At 40.9% G+C, this 17,697-nt stretch overlaps 1 protein-coding gene across 2 annotated transcripts; it reads left to right on the forward strand.

Annotated features, from left to right (window-relative positions):
- The first annotated feature begins 10,209 nt into the window (after positions 1 to 10,209).
- On the forward strand, positions 10,210 to 14,245 carry LOC118374057 (immunoglobulin lambda-1 light chain-like). Of its 2 annotated transcripts, XM_052519701.1 has the most exons (5): positions 10,210 to 10,264; positions 10,361 to 10,465; positions 10,506 to 10,731; positions 12,634 to 12,665; positions 13,497 to 14,245. In XM_052519701.1, exons 1-5 carry the CDS (start codon positions 10,225 to 10,227, stop codon positions 13,826 to 13,828), a joined length of 735 nt encoding a protein of 244 aa, XP_052375661.1. In that variant the 5' UTR covers positions 10,210 to 10,224; the 3' UTR covers positions 13,829 to 14,245. The 2 variants fall into 2 exon arrangements, 1 of the variants encoding a protein (XP_052375661.1); XR_008137136.1 differs by lacking the exons at positions 10,210 to 10,264; positions 10,361 to 10,465 and having other exon boundaries at positions 10,588 to 11,474; positions 12,423 to 12,665; positions 13,497 to 13,614.
- The last annotated feature ends 3,452 nt before the right edge of the window (positions 14,246 to 17,697 follow it).

Consider the following 17,697-nt stretch of genomic DNA (forward strand, 5'->3'; position numbering starts at 1 on the left):
GTGTAGAGACTCTTCTCTCCCTGACCATGTAGTATGGAGAGAGAGTTTCACAGTAAAGCAAAGGGACTCTCCCGCCCAATTCTACTACATTCCCTAATTTGAGAATTTTACAATATTCCTATTTTGTAGAATGTGTAAACGGTCGGTGGGGGGCCCAGCTATGATCCGTCCACATTGTTTCACCGTTGTGACACCCTGAAAAGACAGCACAGCCACATTACCCTAACTCTGTTTATACAAGGTCCTCAATTATGATGCTTGCATCTAAAGGTTGGACAAAATGTTTGACCAAGTATAAGAATACTTTGAAAAGATTACAATGTGATTTAAGTCCTCTAAAATTAAAATTGTTTGTTTTTATGGTAACTCGTGTCCAGTCAGTGGCCACGCCCAAGTGAACAGACATTGGTTGGAATTGATGAACCAACTCCTTTACTACATTTCTATAAAAGCCCCACGTGACCCAAAGTCAAGTAATTTCCAATTAACGTGAGGACTTGTCAGACTGCAGCTGGAAAGGCATCAAATCTAGTAAGAACACTGACCGATGCAGAAGACCACAAGTGACACAAGTGTCACTCCACGACGACCCGGCAGAATCTACAAAGGACAATGGCGACCTCGACTGGGCAAACCAGAGCCTCACATCACCAGCTCAATCGTAAACACATTCCTTTATCCGAACGAGCGATTGCTAAAGTGCATATGTATTCAAATTTATGTGGGAATAGCTTCCCATGTCCAATAGAGACCCATGTTCCTTTGTCTTCCCCCCTTTTCCTCTCTGAACCTATCATGTTATAACCAAACTGCTTTTGTTTAGTCCACTAGGGACAGTATTTACTGTATAATTACATTATGTAATGTATATTCTGTAATTGTTTAATTAGTTAGTAAATAAATAATTGAGCACATTTTTATATGGATGATTCATAGTAAAGGCCTGGTTCATGCAGATTAGAATTTCATTACTTTTCAGAATGAGACTGATCAAGGTAAAATTCCTTAATAAACGACTGTTATCAAAAAAGATTTAAAAATATCCAAAGAGTTATTTTCGGGAATGAATACCTCTGTACACAACACTTTCCCGTGGTGCCCCGACTTCCTAGTTAATTCATGTTTAGATGGTTAGTTTAAACGACTACCAGAGGCAGAGGGGACCGTTCACATGTTCCCAGAACCCACAGGACTGAGTGTCTTTAATTTATCAAGCAAGATATTTTGCCCTGCCCATGTCTCCTTTCTTAATAATACAGGGTTATATTTTGTGTCTACAACTCAGTGCAACGACTTTGATGTTAAGGTAGACAGGTTTAAGTTGTTTTTTAGAAACATCCTTTTAAGGGAATACTTTTGCTCCCCTAATCGTGATATTTGTACTGAACAAGTAGGTTGCTCACCTGCACATACTCTGACTCCTTTTAGAAGCAAGAGTTATTTTGTACCTCCAGTCAATCACAATCACTCTATTGAGACATATTGCAGACTCGTTGAAAACGATGTTGGACATCTCCTTAAGAACAAACAGGAGTACATATCTTTCCAAGCTTTGCTTGATTTACAATCCGATATGTCAGTCCTTACTCGCCCTGCTGATAAGGGTCGGTCAGTTGTACTCATGGATAGGACAGTTTATGTAAATGAGTGTCAAAGACAACTGTTTGACAACACCTCAGAAGTGACCCCACTGCCCAATCTCAGAAGACTATCTTTACTGTCCTAGATTTGTATTTAAGTTCTGGTCAGATAACCAAAAAAAGAACACAATTTTTTGGCTATTCAACACCCTAAAGTTGCCACTTTCTATACTTTGCCGAAATTACACAAGAATGTTACAAAACCTCCAGGGCGCCCCATTGTAGCGGGCATTGATGCAGTTACGGCCCCTCTATCTACTTTTGTTAACTTTTTTATTAGACCACCCACAGAACAGCTCCCCTCCGTTTTAAAGGACACCAGCAGTGTGATCTCTATCATTGAATCTCTTGATCATCTCCCTGAGAATACCTTGTTAGTTACCTTTGATGTTGAGTCATTATACACAAATATTCCACATGAGGGCGGTATTGAAGCTATGGAACAGTTTATTCTGTAACGTGACCCTAATGAACCACCTTCCAGTGCTGCATTATAACATTGGCTGAAATAGAACTCACACACAACTACGTCATGTTGTGTGTCAGTAAAGACTGGGTTTACAGTCTAACCAGGTGTCCTTCCAGACTCACATCAAGCATCTCCAATCCAAAATGAAATCTAGAATCGGCTTCCTATTTTGCAACAAAGCATCCTTCACTCATGCTGCCAAACATGCCCTCGTAAAACTGATTATCCTACCGATCCTTGACTTCGGCGATGTCATTTACAAAATAGCCTCCAATACTCTACTCAGCAAATTGGATGGAGTCTATCACAGAGCCATCCGTTTTGTCACCAAAGCCCCATATACTACCCGCCACTGCGACCGGTATGCTCTCGTTGGCTGGCCTTCGCTTCATATTCGTCGCCAAACCCACTGGCTCCAGGTCATCTATATGTCTTTTCTAGGTAAGGAAAGTCGACCAAAGGAGGAATTGACTTTGGGGGTGACCAGTGAAATATATCTGCTGGAGCGCGTGCTACAGGTGGGTGCTGCTATGGTGACCAGTTAGCTGATAAGGCCCCCACCAATTCCTCTTTTGGCTGTCACGACTTCCGCCGAGGTTGGCTCTCCTGCCCATTCAGGTGGTGCTCGGCGGTCGTCGTCACCGTCCTACTAGCCACTACCGATCCCTTTTCGGTTATCTGTTGGTTTTGGCTCTCCTGCCCATTCAGGTGGTGCTCGGCGGTCGTCGTCACCATCCTACTAGCCACTACCGATCCCTTTTCAGTTATCTGTTGGTTTTGGCTCTCCTGCCCGTTCAGGCGGTGCTCGGCGGTCGTCGTCACCGTCCTACTAGCCACTACCGATCCCTTTTCGTGTATCTGTTGGTTTTGTCTGATTGTTTTCACCTGTGTGTTGTTTAGTTAATTTGTGTCTGTATGTCATGTAGGTTGTCCCGCCCTTGTTTTGTGCGGGATTGTTTATTTTATAATAATATAATATAATAATATATGCCATTTAGCAGACGCTTTTATCCAAAGCGACTTACAGTTTGTCATTCATTTCGTCTGTCGGTGTTATTGTGTCTCTTATTCTCCGGTTAGTCTGTTATCCTGTGTTGGATAATTTCACCCTGTGTGTATTTGGGTTGTCCGTGTTTATTTTGTTCACCGGAGAATAAACTTTATTATCGCTATCTGCTCTCTGCGCCTGATTCCACCCACCTTGATTAGACGTGACATTGGCTGCCTTTTCTTCCAGTTCTCTGCTGCCAATGACTGGAACAAACTGCAAAAATCATTGAAGCTGGAGACTCATATCTCCCTCACTAACTTCAAGCATCAACTGTCAGAGCAGCTCACAGATCATATATATATATATATTTTACTTCTTTATTCAGATCAAGGGTACTGCTATGGGATCCCCCATGGCACATATCTATGCTAATTTGTATGTGGGTTACATGGAGAAACAGTCTATTTTCAATCCTCTCAAAAACGTTTTCTTGCATAACATCATTATTTGGAAACGGTATATTGATGATAGTTTTGTTCTATGGAGGAGTGAGGCAAAACAGCTCCAGGCGTTCCATGCTTTTCTTAACTCCTGTTCTGATCATCTGAGATTTACTATGCAATCTGATACACGTCAAATCAGTTTCCTTGATCTTCTGATCTTGTGTGAAGATAATGTTCTATACACTGATCTTTACAGGAAACCTACTGATCATAACAGTTTGATGAGGGCTGATAGTTGTCCCCCACTTCCCTTGAAAAATGGTTTGTCCTACAGCCAATTCTGTCGAATCAAAAGAATTTGCAAAAAACGATCAGATTTCGACAGAAATATGGCTGCTACGCAAAGAACATTAAAGGAGAGGGGGTACAAAAATGGTCAGATTAATACTGCCATTGAGAAAATTAAAGGAGAGGGGGTACAAAAATGGTCAGATTAATACTGCCATTGAGAAAATTAAAGGAGAGGGGGTACAAAAATGATCAGATTAATACTGCCATTGAGAAAATTAAAGGAGAGGGGGTAGAAAAATGGTCAGATTAATACTGCCATTGAGAAAATTAAAGGAGAGGGGGTACAAAAATGGTCAGATTAATACTGCCATTGAGAAAATTAAAGGAGAGGGGGTAGAAAAATGGTCAGATTAATACTGCCATTGAGAAAATTAAAGGAAAGGGGGTACGAAAATGATCAGATTAATACTGCCATTGAGAAAATTAAAGGAGAGGGGGTACAAAAATGGTCAGATTAATACTGCCATTGAGAAAATTAAAGGAGAGGGGGTACAAAAATGATCAGATTAATACTGCCATTGAGAAAATTAAAGGAGAGGGGGTACAAAAATGGTCAGATTAATACTGCCATTGAGAAAATTAAAGGAGAGGGGGTACAAAAATGGTCAGATTAATACTGCCATTGAGAAAATTAAAGGAGAGGGGGTACAAAAATGATCAGATTAATACTGCCATTGAGAAAATTCAAGGAGAGGGGGTACAAAAATGGTCAGATTAATACTGCCATTGAGAAAATTCAAAACAAAACGAGGTCAGTCTCAGAAAAAGAACCATTCTTGCCTTCTAACTACCCACTATTCAAAGTTCTCTGAACAAATTTGGAAACTACAAGTGTAACGTCTGTGCTCAATGTAATGGCACTTATAAATGTAAATCCATCAAACACCCCCAAACAGGGAAACAGATCCCAATCAAAGGTGTTATCACATGCTCCACTAAGGCAGTTATTTATCTTATAACTTGTCCTTGTGGTAAAAAATGATGTGGGTAAAACAAAACACAAATTAAAAGTACGAATCTCAGAGCATCGTAGCACCATTAGGTGCAAAAACTTACCCAGTTACAGCCCACTTTTTCAAAGCAAACAACTCGATTTCGTCTCTACGTTATATTGGCATCGAACATGTCACCCTCCCTAGGAGAGGGGGTGACCTCGACAATATGTCACCCTCCCTAGGAGAGGGGGTGACCTCGACAATATGTCACCCTCCCTAGGAGAGGGGGTGACCTCGACAATATGTCACCCTCCCTAGGAGAGGGGGTGACCTCGACAATATGTCACCCTCCCTAGGAGAGGGGGTGACCTCGACAATATGTCACCCTCCCTAGGAGAGGGGGTGACCTCGACAATATGTCACCCTCCCTAGGAGAGGGGGGACCTGGACAATTTATTGTTTAAACGAGAGGCTGCCTGGATCTTTAACTTAAACACCCTTGCTCCCTTCGGTCTCAACGTAGACTTTGATCTTGTGATTATTGTGATTTGGCTGTTGTAAATGTTTGTAGCCAAATTGTATCTATGATCGTACGCTATCCATGTATGCTATTTTAATATATGAGAATTAACCAATGATATTAGGCCACACGTTTTTGCATCTGAGCTCCTAGAGTGTGTGGCTCTCCTTCATTGTTTTAAGTGTTCCACTCCACTAGCCGGCACCTCACCTAAATAGGTGTGCATTTCCTTCGCCTCCAGATGGTTCGTTAATCTCATAATCATTAAGCCTAGAGAGTCGATTAACTTTGAATGATAAGTCAGAGACAAGACAATTGTAAAGCCTTAGTTATTTTGTTGCTTTGACAAAGTAATTTCTGACGAGACGCATTCAGTTGTACAACTGACTAGGTTTCCCCCTTTCCCTTGATTATTTATGTGATTGGTGATTAATTTACTGTCCCCCATTTTAAGGTCAACTCTGTGACGTGAGCTGAACTCTCGTTTTAAAGGTCTCAGCGATATGATGTAGATACAGAAAGTAAACAGCTTAGTGGGTCAATTCTCACAACAACTAAGAGCGTTGAAGAGCAAATCTCAACCTCTCCGCTCTTTTGATGCCCTGGCCACCACGCTGTACACAGTGTGAAGTGTACCCGTGCACATGCGCAGATACTGTGTGAGTGAAGTGTTGCATCTCGCTCATCTCAATATCTCCGTTGCTGCTTTTTGGCAACATTATTTTACTGAGTTTACCTTTTAATTCATATTTAATTAAACTATTCCTTTTTTTTTTCCTTCCTTTTTTTTTCTTTCAAAAGAAACATTAAACATCTAATAGTTAATTAAATCATATTGTAAAAGCAGATGAGCTGGTTCTATTCTTGGCCATTTTGTGGTGTTTTGTGGTGGAAAGCTGAGCAGATTGAGAATAACGTGTTACCTATACATAGACAGGATATAAATGTTTTAACAATAAATACAACATTTTGAAGTTTGCATTCAATTCCTACTCCCTTTGGCACACAACAAGCTTCCACTCTCAGCTCTGACAAGGGGATTCATGGCTTATTTAAGAAGAAATCATCAACCCTGTTATTTAATTTGACACTTACTAGGCATTTGTTATATTACTTTCTTTATTTAACCTCTTGAGATGGAAAAACACGTTTTTATTACGGCGAATACGTGTTATTTATGACAAAATCAAAGTAATTTTTATCAATTGACACTTTTCAATAGGCACCGAATTGGTGGAAGGACCCAGATGCTGGGCGGAGAGAGAAGCATTCAAGTCTTCCAGACGAGACACCGGCCTCTATTTCACCTTAGGATGCAGGAATGACAGGCCAATGTTTAGTTTGAAGCTGCCATTATTACATGGAATAAACTGTTCTCTGTTATTAACATTACATGTTGGACTCAGTATCATTTCAGCATGAATGAGAACTATGACCTTGTAAGATTCAACTCAATATTAGGAAGGTGTTCTTAATGTTTGTGCACTCAGTGTAGCGCTGCGATATGCTACATTATGTTTCACATTCTGCATCAGTGATCAGAATAGAGGATCCAGTACTGTCAACGTCCACCAGAGGAGGACATAGGACCACCAATAATGGCACAAGATATACCTGCATTAAAGCAAGCACAGTGGCGCAAGTCAGACCACTGATTTCAGTCCCATTTAGTCTCGCGTGGCCATCCTTCTGTCCCACCACAGAAAAACGGATAGTTTCATGTCTACTATCTCTAGTTAGCAGAGTCATTCACCTGGGACGTGTTCTAGATCTGACACTGAGTTACAGGCAGTGATGTGTTGTTCCCCTTCTTCCCCCGGACACCTGCTTCCCCTCCTCCTCTCCTTATTTATAGCTTCATGTAAATTAAGAGGTTATTTTATCTCCTCTCAGAACTGTGTGGGGGGGGGGGGTTATATGTCTGTGGCACTAATATATGATTCAGTGGAGGTAAGAGTGCCTAGTTTAGAACAGTTTAAAGGGCTATGAGAGGGATTATATTTAGTTATTTATTTGACATTTTTCAGATGCCCCATCTCATCCAAATGCATTATATTAAGTGCCATAGATATTTATTCAACCTGTACAAGATACCTGACATCTCGTCTACATTCCATCAGTGTAACCAAACCAGAAACCACCACAGACAGACAGTCTACAGACCCAGTGTCCCCACACAGACCAACAGAACCATGAATAACCTGGGCACCATCAGCCACATGTCCTCGCTCCCCAACCAAGGGGCCCCCCAAGATCAAACAGAGTTACTGTGAGGTTCGTTGAAAGGATCGGACCAAGGCACAGCGTGCGTAGAGTTCCACATTCTTTAATAGTGAAACTTACAACAAAAACAACAAAGAATATAACGAACGTGCATTATTGCAGTGCACAAGGCAACTATACCAAAACAAGATCCCACACCTGAAAGCGGGAATAAGGGCTGCCTAAGTATGATTACCAATCAGAGACAACGATAGACAGCTGCCTCTGATTGGGAACCATACTCGGCCAAAAACAAATAAATATACAACATAGAATGCCCACCCCAAATCACACCCTGACCTAACCAAATAGAGAAATAAAACGGCTCTCTAAGGTCAGGGTGGGCCCCCCCCCCAAAAAAAAATAATACAAGTGGGTACAAAACCCGTCAGAACATATCTTGCACATAGCTTACAAACAGACAATCACAGACAAGGACAATGAGGGGGAACAGACGGTTAAACGCACAACATGTAATGAATGGGATTGGAACCAGGTGTGATACAAGACCAGACAAAACCAAAGGAAAATTAAAAGAGGATCAGCGAAGGTTAGAAGGTCGGGGACTTCGACCGCAGAACGCCGCCCGAACAAGGAGAGGAACCGACTTCGGCGGAAGTCGTGACAGGTAGAGGATATGTGGTGATTAATATAAACATCATGGATTATATAATGGAGGAGGGTAGAGGATATGTGGTGATTAATATAAACATCATGGATTATATAATGGAGGAGGGTAGAGGATATGTGGTGATTAATATAAACATCATGGATTATATAATGGAGGAGGGTAGAGGATATGTGGTGATTAATATAAACATCATGGATTATATAATGGAGGAGGGTAGAGGATATGTGGTGATTAATATAAACATCATGGATTATATAATGGAGGAGGGTAGAGGATATGTGGTGATTAATATAAACATCATGGATTATATAATGGAGGAGGGTAGAGGATATGTGGTGATTAATATAAACATCATGGATTATATAATGGAGGAGGGTAGAGGATATGTGGCCCTGATTAATTAAATAGTCATGGGATTATTTACAGTGACTTGTAGGTCAGTGGTGATTATTATAAAGATCAATTATATAATAGGATAGTATTAATATAAACATCATGTTATATAATGGAGGAGGGTAGAGGATATGTGGTGATTAATATAAACATCATGGATTATATAATGGAGAGGGTAGAGGATATGTGGTGATTAATATAAACATCATGGTTATATAATGGAGGAGGGTAGGGATATGTGGTGATTAATATAAACATCCATGGATTATATAGCTGGAGTAAGGGCCGTAGACCATACTGATTAATATAAACATCATGGATTATATAATGGAGGATGGTAGAGGATATGTGGTGATTAATATAAACATCATGGATTATATAATGGAGGAGGGTAGATTTATTGTGGTGATTAATATAAACATCATGGATTATATAATGGAGCTGTGAGAGTGTAGAGGATATGTGCAGTGACAAAGCAAACAAATTTTTAGTTACATGACTGTCAGTTAAAAGGGGAGACATTTACATGTGACTTTAAAATGTTTAAAAAGATCATGGAATTATATAAACAGGTTCCAGGAGGGTAGAGGATATGTGGTGATTAACCCCCATACATGTCAATCATCATGGATTAATATGGAGAGGCCCCTTTCCTTCCTGGCTGTGGTGATTGGTTAAAGAGGCCCCTCCCTGTGGTTATATTTGATATGGTTAATGGGAGAGGATCCCTCTGGTGATTAATATAAGACATAATGGACCCTCCCTCTGGTATAATGTCTGTCTCAGAGGATATAAACCATGATTAAAATCCTCACACAACACACTCATTCTCAGCTGGACAGTAGGGTCACACCATATGACAACATGACTGGGGATATCTGCAACATCATGGACTGCTCTGGAGTAGGAGAACATTCCTGTTGTGTTTTACTTAAACATCATGGTTTATAATAATTAGTCTGTATGTTTCTCTTTAACAATGTCATCTTCTTATTTCCCAGTGTCAGTGGTGTGACACAAAGTGATTGACAAATGATATTCACAGAAGGTTCCGTCATAACTGGACTCCTTTAGTAAATAGGGACTGTTGACAATTTGCTCATGATAAACAGGTTCCAGGTGGTTTACAGTATGATTTACAGTTACTACTAATTGTATTGTAAAATTGTGGTTCTGTTAACCCCAGAAATGTCATCTGATCATCAGTCTATATCAGATTATGTTTGATTATTAATAATGTGGAGGAGGAGTGATTATTAGTAAACCTTGACCTCTGGTCCTTGGGCTTGGTGATTGGTTAACTGTGACCCTCCCATGTGCTTCATCCAGAGGGTGAACTCTAAAAACAGCAGTTGATCAGTCATTATTATAACATTAACTATACAAGACACAATGGGAGATCTGGAAATGGAAGAACCATCCATTACTACATGTCAAAAAGATGATAGGTTGTAACTAAGAGGCCCCTCCCTCTGGTCCTCCCTGTCTGTCTCCTTATAGGTGGGTCCTGCAGCCTCTCCTCTCCTCACACTCCAACCCTGCTCATCTCTCAGCTGGACAGTAAGGGCCGTTCACACCACACTGACAACATGCTGGGGACACTCTGCACTCTCTTCACTGCTCTAACATGTAAGGAGTCTGACTTCCTGGAGGTTTTACATCCTGGTTTATTAATAATGAGTCTGTATGTTTCTCTTTACTACATGTCATCTTCTTATTTCCCAGGTGTCAGTGGTGTGACTGTGGTGACACAGAAGCCTCCTGTTGTGACAGTGAGGAAAGGAGAGACGGCCTCTCTGGACTGTAACCTGGGGACTGTTGATAATAGAGACAGACACTCTGGACTGTAACCTGGGAACTGTTGATAATAGTGCTCATTGGTATAAACAGGTTCCAGGTGGAGTTCCTCAGTATGTTTTACAGTGGTACTACTACAATTGGACCTCTGTAAAATATGGTTCTGGTTTCTCCTCTCCTAAATTCACATCTGATCATCAGTCTATATCAGATTATAGTTTGATTATTAATAATGTGGAGGAGGAAGACTCAGCAGTGTATTACTGTAAAACGATTGACTACACTGTTGACGAGTGGGCATCACAGTGACATACACTATGACAAAAACCTCCTCCCCAAATACACTCACTTCTGCTTCATGGCAGAGGGGTGAACTCTAAGAAACAGCAGTTGATCAGTCATTATTATAACATTATATACAAGACACAATGGGAGATCTGGAAATGGAAGAACCATCCATTACTACATGTCAAAAAGATTATAAGACGATTGTAAAAAGAGATTTAGTCATTCTTGACGTAATCATCATCATCATCAAGTGAAGACTGCATCATATGGATTTTGCTTTAACTGATGGATTCAAAAGGACCAGACACCAACAGCAGAATATGATGCTATTCTATAAACTGTTACTTCAAGGAGAGAAACTCTAACAGTCTGAGATGTTAGTAGTGAGAGTGAAGCTCTGTCTGAATGGGATGTTTCAATTCCTGTCCTCTCAGTAGAGAGAGTGCAGCTCTGTCTGAATGGGATGTTTCAGGTCCTGTCCTCTCAGTAGAGAGAGTGAAGCTCTGTCTGAATGGGATGTTTCAGTTCCTGTCCTCTCAGTAGAGAGAGTGAAGCTCTGTTGGGATGGGATGTTTCAGTTCCTGTCCTCTCAGTAGAGAGAGTGAAGCTCTGTTGGGATGGGATGTTTCAGTTCCTGTTCTCTCAGTAGAGAGAGTGAAGCTCTGTTTGGATGGGATGTTTCGGTTCCCGTCCTCGCAGTAGAGAGAGTGAAGCTCTGTCTGGATGGGATGTTTCAGTTCCTGTCCTCTCAGTAGTGAGAGTGAAGCTCTGTTTGGATGGGATGTTTCGGTTCCCGTCCTCTCAGTAGAGAGAGTGAAGCTCTGTCTGGATGGGATGTTTCAGTTCCTGTCCTCTCAGTAGAGAGAGTGAAGCTCTGTCTGAATGGGATGTTTCAGTTCCTGTCCTCTCAGTAGAGAGAGTGAAGCTCTGTTGGGATGGGATGTTTCAGTTCCTGTCCTCTCAGTAGAGAGAGTGAAGCTCTGTCTGAATGGGATGTTTCAGTTCCTGTCCTCTCAGTAGAGAGAGTGACGCTCTGTCTGAATGGGATGTTTCAGTTCCTGTCCTCTCAGTAGAGAGCGTGAAGCTCTGTCTGGATGGGATGTTTCAGTTCCTGTCCTCTCAGTAGAGAGAGTGAAGCTCTGTCTGAATGGGATGTTTCAGTTCCTGTCCTCTCAGTAGAGAGCGTGAAGCTCTGTCTGGATGGGATGTTTCAGTTCCTGTCCTCTCAGTAGAGAGAGTGAAGCTCTGTCTGAATGGGATGGTTCAGTTCCTGTCCTCTCAGTAGAGAGAGTGAAGCTCTGTCTGAATGGGATGGTTCAGTTCCTGTCCTCTCAGTAGAGAGAGTGAAGCTCTGTCTGAATGGGATGGTTCAGTTCCTGTCCTCTCAGTAGAGAGAGTGAAGCTCTGTCTGAATGGGATGGTTCAGTTCCTGTCCTCTCAGTAGAGAGTGAAGCTCTGTCTGAATGGGATGGTTCAGTTCCTGTCCTCTCAGTAGAGAGTGAAGCTCTGTCTGAATGGGATGGTTCAGTTCCTGTCCTCTCAGTAGAGAGAGTGAAGCTCTGTCTGAATGGGATGGTTCAGTTCCTGTCCTCTCAGTAGAGAGAGTGAAGCTCTGTCTGAATGGGATGGTTCAGTTCCTGTCCTCTCAGTAGAGAGAGTGAAGCTCTGTCTGAATGGGATGGTTCAGTTCCTGTCCTCTCAGTAGAGAGTGAAGCTCTGTCTGAATGGGATGGTTCAGTTCCTGTCCTCTCAGTAGAGAGAGTGAAGCTCTGTCTGAATGGGATGGTTCAGTTCCTGTCCTCTCAGTAGAGAGAGTGAAGCTCTGTCTGAATGGGATGGTTCAGTTCCTGTCCTCTCAGTAGAGAGTGAGGAGGTTATTGTACGGCTGTGTAAACAAACTGAATCACTGTGGTATTCGGACCAGGAACCAAGCTCATTGTTACTGGTGAGTTCCCTTCTAATGTTTTAATCTACAGAATACGTTTTGTTTCTAATATACTGCTGGTCAGATATATATATATATATATATATATATTTGTTAAATATTTATTTAATAAAATGTCCTTTATATTCACTTATTTAATATTTTGCACCTGCTTTAATCCTGTCTCCTATGTTTGTAAATGACTTATGAAACAGTTTGATGACAGTGTGAATGTCTCTGGTTGGTCTGCTCTGTTCATGTTTTATCATGAATATCTTGTGTTTCTGTTGTCTGTATAAATCAATGTAAAGGAGATCTTTCGTCTCAAAGTGTTTAATCATGAATATCTTGTGTTTCTGTTGTCTGTATAAATCAATGTAAAGGAGATCTTTCGTCTCAAAGTGTTTAATCATGAATATCTTGTGTTTCTGTTGTCTGTATAAATCAATGTAAAGGAGATCTTTCATCTCAAGAAATGTTATCCAGCTCAATATCTTAGACAAATATTTATATATATTTTTTAAATCCCATTTGCTTGTGAATTATTTGTATTTTACATGTAAAATGTCCACATTTCGTTCATCTTTTAGCCTTTTAGTCTACCAGAGCTGTGTAATGTAATATTATAAGTAATGTATTCATAAATTGCTCTGTCTCTCATTTTAAAACCTTAACAACGTATGTTTCCTTCTATCAGTATCATTGTAAACATCTGAAGAGCAGTTCTCTATTTAATTGCTGCATCCGTTCCCTCTTAATGCAGGTGTTTTGGTAATGATACCCACATGTACTGAAGTATAAAGTTATCCATTGTGTTTTGTTCTCATCCCATCCGTTGACTACTTTCTACAGATGGAGATCTGGCTACACCTGCTGTGACTGTGTTCCCTCCATCCACTGAAGACCTCAAGTCCAGCAGAGCAACACTGGTGTGTCTGACTAGTGACCTGTCTCAGAGATCCAAGGGGTTGGCAGATGTCAGCTGGATGTCTAGCGGTGAATCAGTGACAGAAGATGTTTCTACCAGCCCTGCTGAGCAGCAACCAGACAACACCTTCAGGATCAGCAGCTATCTGACCATTCAGACTGCAGACTGGGACAAGGACGTGGTGTTCACATGTAAAGTGTCGTTGGGGTCAACATTCTCTGAGAAAGAGATCAGAAAGACTAGTTGCAGTCTGTAAATCAATAGTTTCAGACAATCAATACAACTGGTCGTTTGTTAATGCTTCAGAATGAGCGCAACTGTTATTTCATTAGAACTGTTAAGTGATGTGTTGATCTTTGCTTTGCTGTTAAAAATAGAAGTTAAAATCCTAACAACATGGATGATATTGGGCTTAAGTCTGAATGCAGCAGTGAATAGTACGACCATAACCAACGTAATGTCAAATAGTTTTGAGGGCTGTTTCTCATCACAAGTTACTATTGATGCATATTCACTGTACCAGCATCAAGTTCTCTAGAACATAACATCTGAAATACTGTCATGATGACTAGATCTCTCTACTATTGTGAAATGAGTTGAATTACTAATGATAAAGGAATAGTTAGAGCTTTGCTGTATTGTGGATATTAAATAAAGAACATTCTAAAGAACACGTGTTTGTATTAGAGCATGTTGATGAGCATCAGTGTTAGCAGCACTAAATGATTGAATCTGGATAATGACTATTTAAACTGAACCATGACAGAGGAGCCCAGAATCCTTACCAGGTTTACTATCATAACAAGGATTCTGACCAACCAGAGATGACCTAACAGTTGACTGTAGCCTTACATTGAAGAGCCTGTTGTTATTATGATGGAAATGTAGGCAGAACTGTTCACAGCACTGAATGAGGGGGAATCTGGAAACTATTGAACCAAGATGGAGGAGGATGGAGGGATGTGGAACCAGGGACCCTTGGAGACACCGAGGAGGGAGAGAAAGTTACAGAACTTAGGCTGAGAGAAAGAGAAGGATCCAGGTATTGTCACGGTTCCCTCCAGAACTGTTGATTAACCACACCTGGTACCCATTTCCCAATGATTAGTAATTGTATGTTTGCCCTTTGGTTCACCATTGGGCTGTCAATTATTGTTACAATGTCTGTTGGTTCATGTGAGTACCTGTGCTGTGTAGTTTTGGCTTCTGTGCGTGTATTGTGCAGATTACGGGTGTCATCCCATGTGGTATCATTGTGCGCCTGTGTATTTATTCAAAGTGCCCCTCGCTCTTTTGTTAGGGTTTCAACCCTGGGTTTTGTATAGGTGTTTGTTTGGTCTTCGTCCCCGTGCCTGTACATGTACAAATTACGCTGTAATTTGGGTAGGAATTTTAAAAACTATTACACATTCCTGCACCTGTCTCCCAATCCCTTTATACCAACGTGACAGGTATAACAGACTAGAACCCCGGCCTCCAGGTCAATGTTTAGAGAGTTTGAAGCTGTCATTATTACATGGTATAAACTGTTCTCTGTTATTAACATTAGATGTTGGACTCAGTATCATTTCAGCATTAATATCTACTGTATAGGTCTGACCTTCACTTAGTCTCCCACTGACATCAACCCATGACTAAGTAAACATTCAATGAGGTCCTTTATCTACTTCCCCAGAGTCAGATGAAGATAGAACAATGACTGGAAGTCTATGGGAAACGCTAGTTAACATTGACCGACTAAACTAACTCTAACTTCCTTCAAACTGGACACAGAGACAAACAAATGGTATGAACAAGTCTATTTGACTCTGGGGAAGTATATAAAGGGCCTCATTGCCAAAATTCTGAAGTATCATAAGTGGAAGTTAGGATTGGTCCAACATATAGAGTCATGTCATGCTGTGTTTCACATTCTGTGTTTCACATTCTGCATCAGTGATCAGAATAGAAGCTCCAGGTCAGTTAAAGTCCACCAGAGGAGGACGTAGGACCACCAATAATGACTGAGGAAAGATCTACATGTACTTTACAACAGGAACAGCTGTCTGTAGACCACTGGTTTCAGTCCCACCCAAAGACCAGCTGGTGGTTTCATGTCTACTGTCTCTAGTTAGCAGAGTCATTCACCTGGGACGTGTTCTAGTTCTGACACTGAGTTACAGGCAGTGATGTGTTGTTCCCCTTCTCCCCCAGGACACCTGCTTCCTCCTCTCCTTATTTATAGCTTCATGTAAATTAAGAGGTTATTTTATCTCCTCTCAGAACTGTGTGTGTGGGGGGGGGGGTATATGTCTGTGGCACTAATATATGATTCAGTGGAGGTAAGAGTGCCTAGTTTAGAACAGTTTAAAGGGCTATGAGAGGGATTATATTTAGTTATTTATTTGACATTTTTCAGATTAGATCTCTTGAGATGCCCCATCTCATCCAAATTAACATAGAATGCCCACCCCAAATCACACCCTGACCTCACCAAATAGAGAAACAAAACGTCTCTCTAAGGTCAGGGCGTGACAGTTACACTCTACAGTTTAAAAGCAAGCCCATAAAGAGGGGGGTCATTGGATTAATTCGGTGGTACTCAATGCTTTTGTGGGTAGAGAACAGAGGAGGCTGCTGGGTGAAGATATAGGAGTACAGGCTTATTCTAATGGCTGAAATGTAGTTGATTACAATGAGCTGATCCTCTGATATCTCTGCCCACTAGCCACCACTAGTGGAGAAATAATGATTAGAGTAATGATTCGAATATACAGTTCGACTAACACACTAGTCAGTACATTGTAGTGTTCGACTAACACGCTAGCCAATACATTGTAGTGTTCCACTAACACGCTAGCCAATACATTGTAGTGTTCCACTAACACGCTACCCAATACATTGTAGTGTTCCACTAACACACTAGCCAATACATTGTAGTGTTCCACTAACACGCTACCCAATACATTGTAGTGTTCGACTAACACGCTACCCAATACATTGTAGTGTTCCACTAACACGCTACCCAATACATTGTAGTGTTCCACTAACACGCTAGCCAATACATTGTAGTGTTCCACTAACACGCTACCCAATACATTGTAGTGTTCCACTAACACGCTACCCAATACATTGTAGTGTTCCACTAACACACTAGCCAGTACATTGTAGTGTTCCACTAACACACTAGCCAGTACATTGTAGTGTTCCACTAACACGCTAGCCAATACATTGTAGTGTTCCACTAACACACTAGCCAGTACATTGTAGTGTTCCACTAACACACTAGCCAGTACATTGTAGTGTTCCACTAACACACTAGCCAGTACATTGTAGTGTTCCACTAACACACTAGCCAGTACATTGTAGTGTTCCACTAACACGCTAGCCAATACATTGTAGTGTTCCACTAACACACTAGCCAGTACATTGTAGTGTTCCACTAACACACTAGCCAATACATTGTAGTGTTCCACTAACACACTAGCCAATACATGGTAGTGTTCCACTAGATGTTATTATCTTGTAGCATTACTCCACTAGATGTTATCTTGTAGCATTACTCCACTAGATGTTATCTTGTAGCATTACTCCACTTGATGTTATCTTGTAGCATTACTCCACTAGATGTTATCTTGTAGCTTTACTCCACTAGATGTTATCTTGTAGCTTTACTCCACTAGATGTTATTATGTTGTAGCTTTACTCCACTAGATGTTATCTTGTAGCTTTACTCCACTAGATGTTATCTTGTAGCATTACTCCACTAGATGTTATCTTGTAGCATTACTCCACTAGATGTTATCTTGTAGCTTTACTCCACTAGATGTTATCTTGTAGCATTACTCCACTAGATGTTATCTTGTAGCTTTACTCCACTAGATGTTATCTTGTAGCATTACTCCACTAGATGATGTTATCTTGTAGCATTACTCCACTAGATGTTATCTTGTAGCATTACTCCACTAGATGTTATTATCTTGTAGCATTACTCCACTAGATGTTATCTTGTAGCTTTACTCCACTAGATGTTATTATGTTGTAGCTTTACTCCACTAGATGATGTTATCTTGTAGCATTACTCCACTAGATGATGTTATCTTGTAGCATTACTCCACTAGATGTTATCTTGTAGCATTACTCCAC

This window comes from Oncorhynchus keta, chromosome 5 (genome assembly GCF_023373465.1).
Source record: "Oncorhynchus keta strain PuntledgeMale-10-30-2019 chromosome 5, Oket_V2, whole genome shotgun sequence".
Classification (NCBI taxonomy): Eukaryota; Metazoa; Chordata; class Actinopteri; order Salmoniformes; family Salmonidae; genus Oncorhynchus; species Oncorhynchus keta.

Excerpts from the sequence above, each read along its gene's own strand:
- LOC118374057 (XM_052519701.1), top strand. The coding sequence starts at position 10,225 with ATGCTGGGGACACTCTGCACTCTCTTCACTGCTCTAACAT. Across the intron at positions 10,466-10,505 it reads GGGGACTGTTGATAATAGAG|GTGCTCATTGGTATAAACAG; the intron begins ACAGACACTCTG and ends CTGTTGATAATA. Across the intron at positions 12,666-13,496 it reads AACCAAGCTCATTGTTACTG|ATGGAGATCTGGCTACACCT; the intron begins GTGAGTTCCCTT and ends TACTTTCTACAG.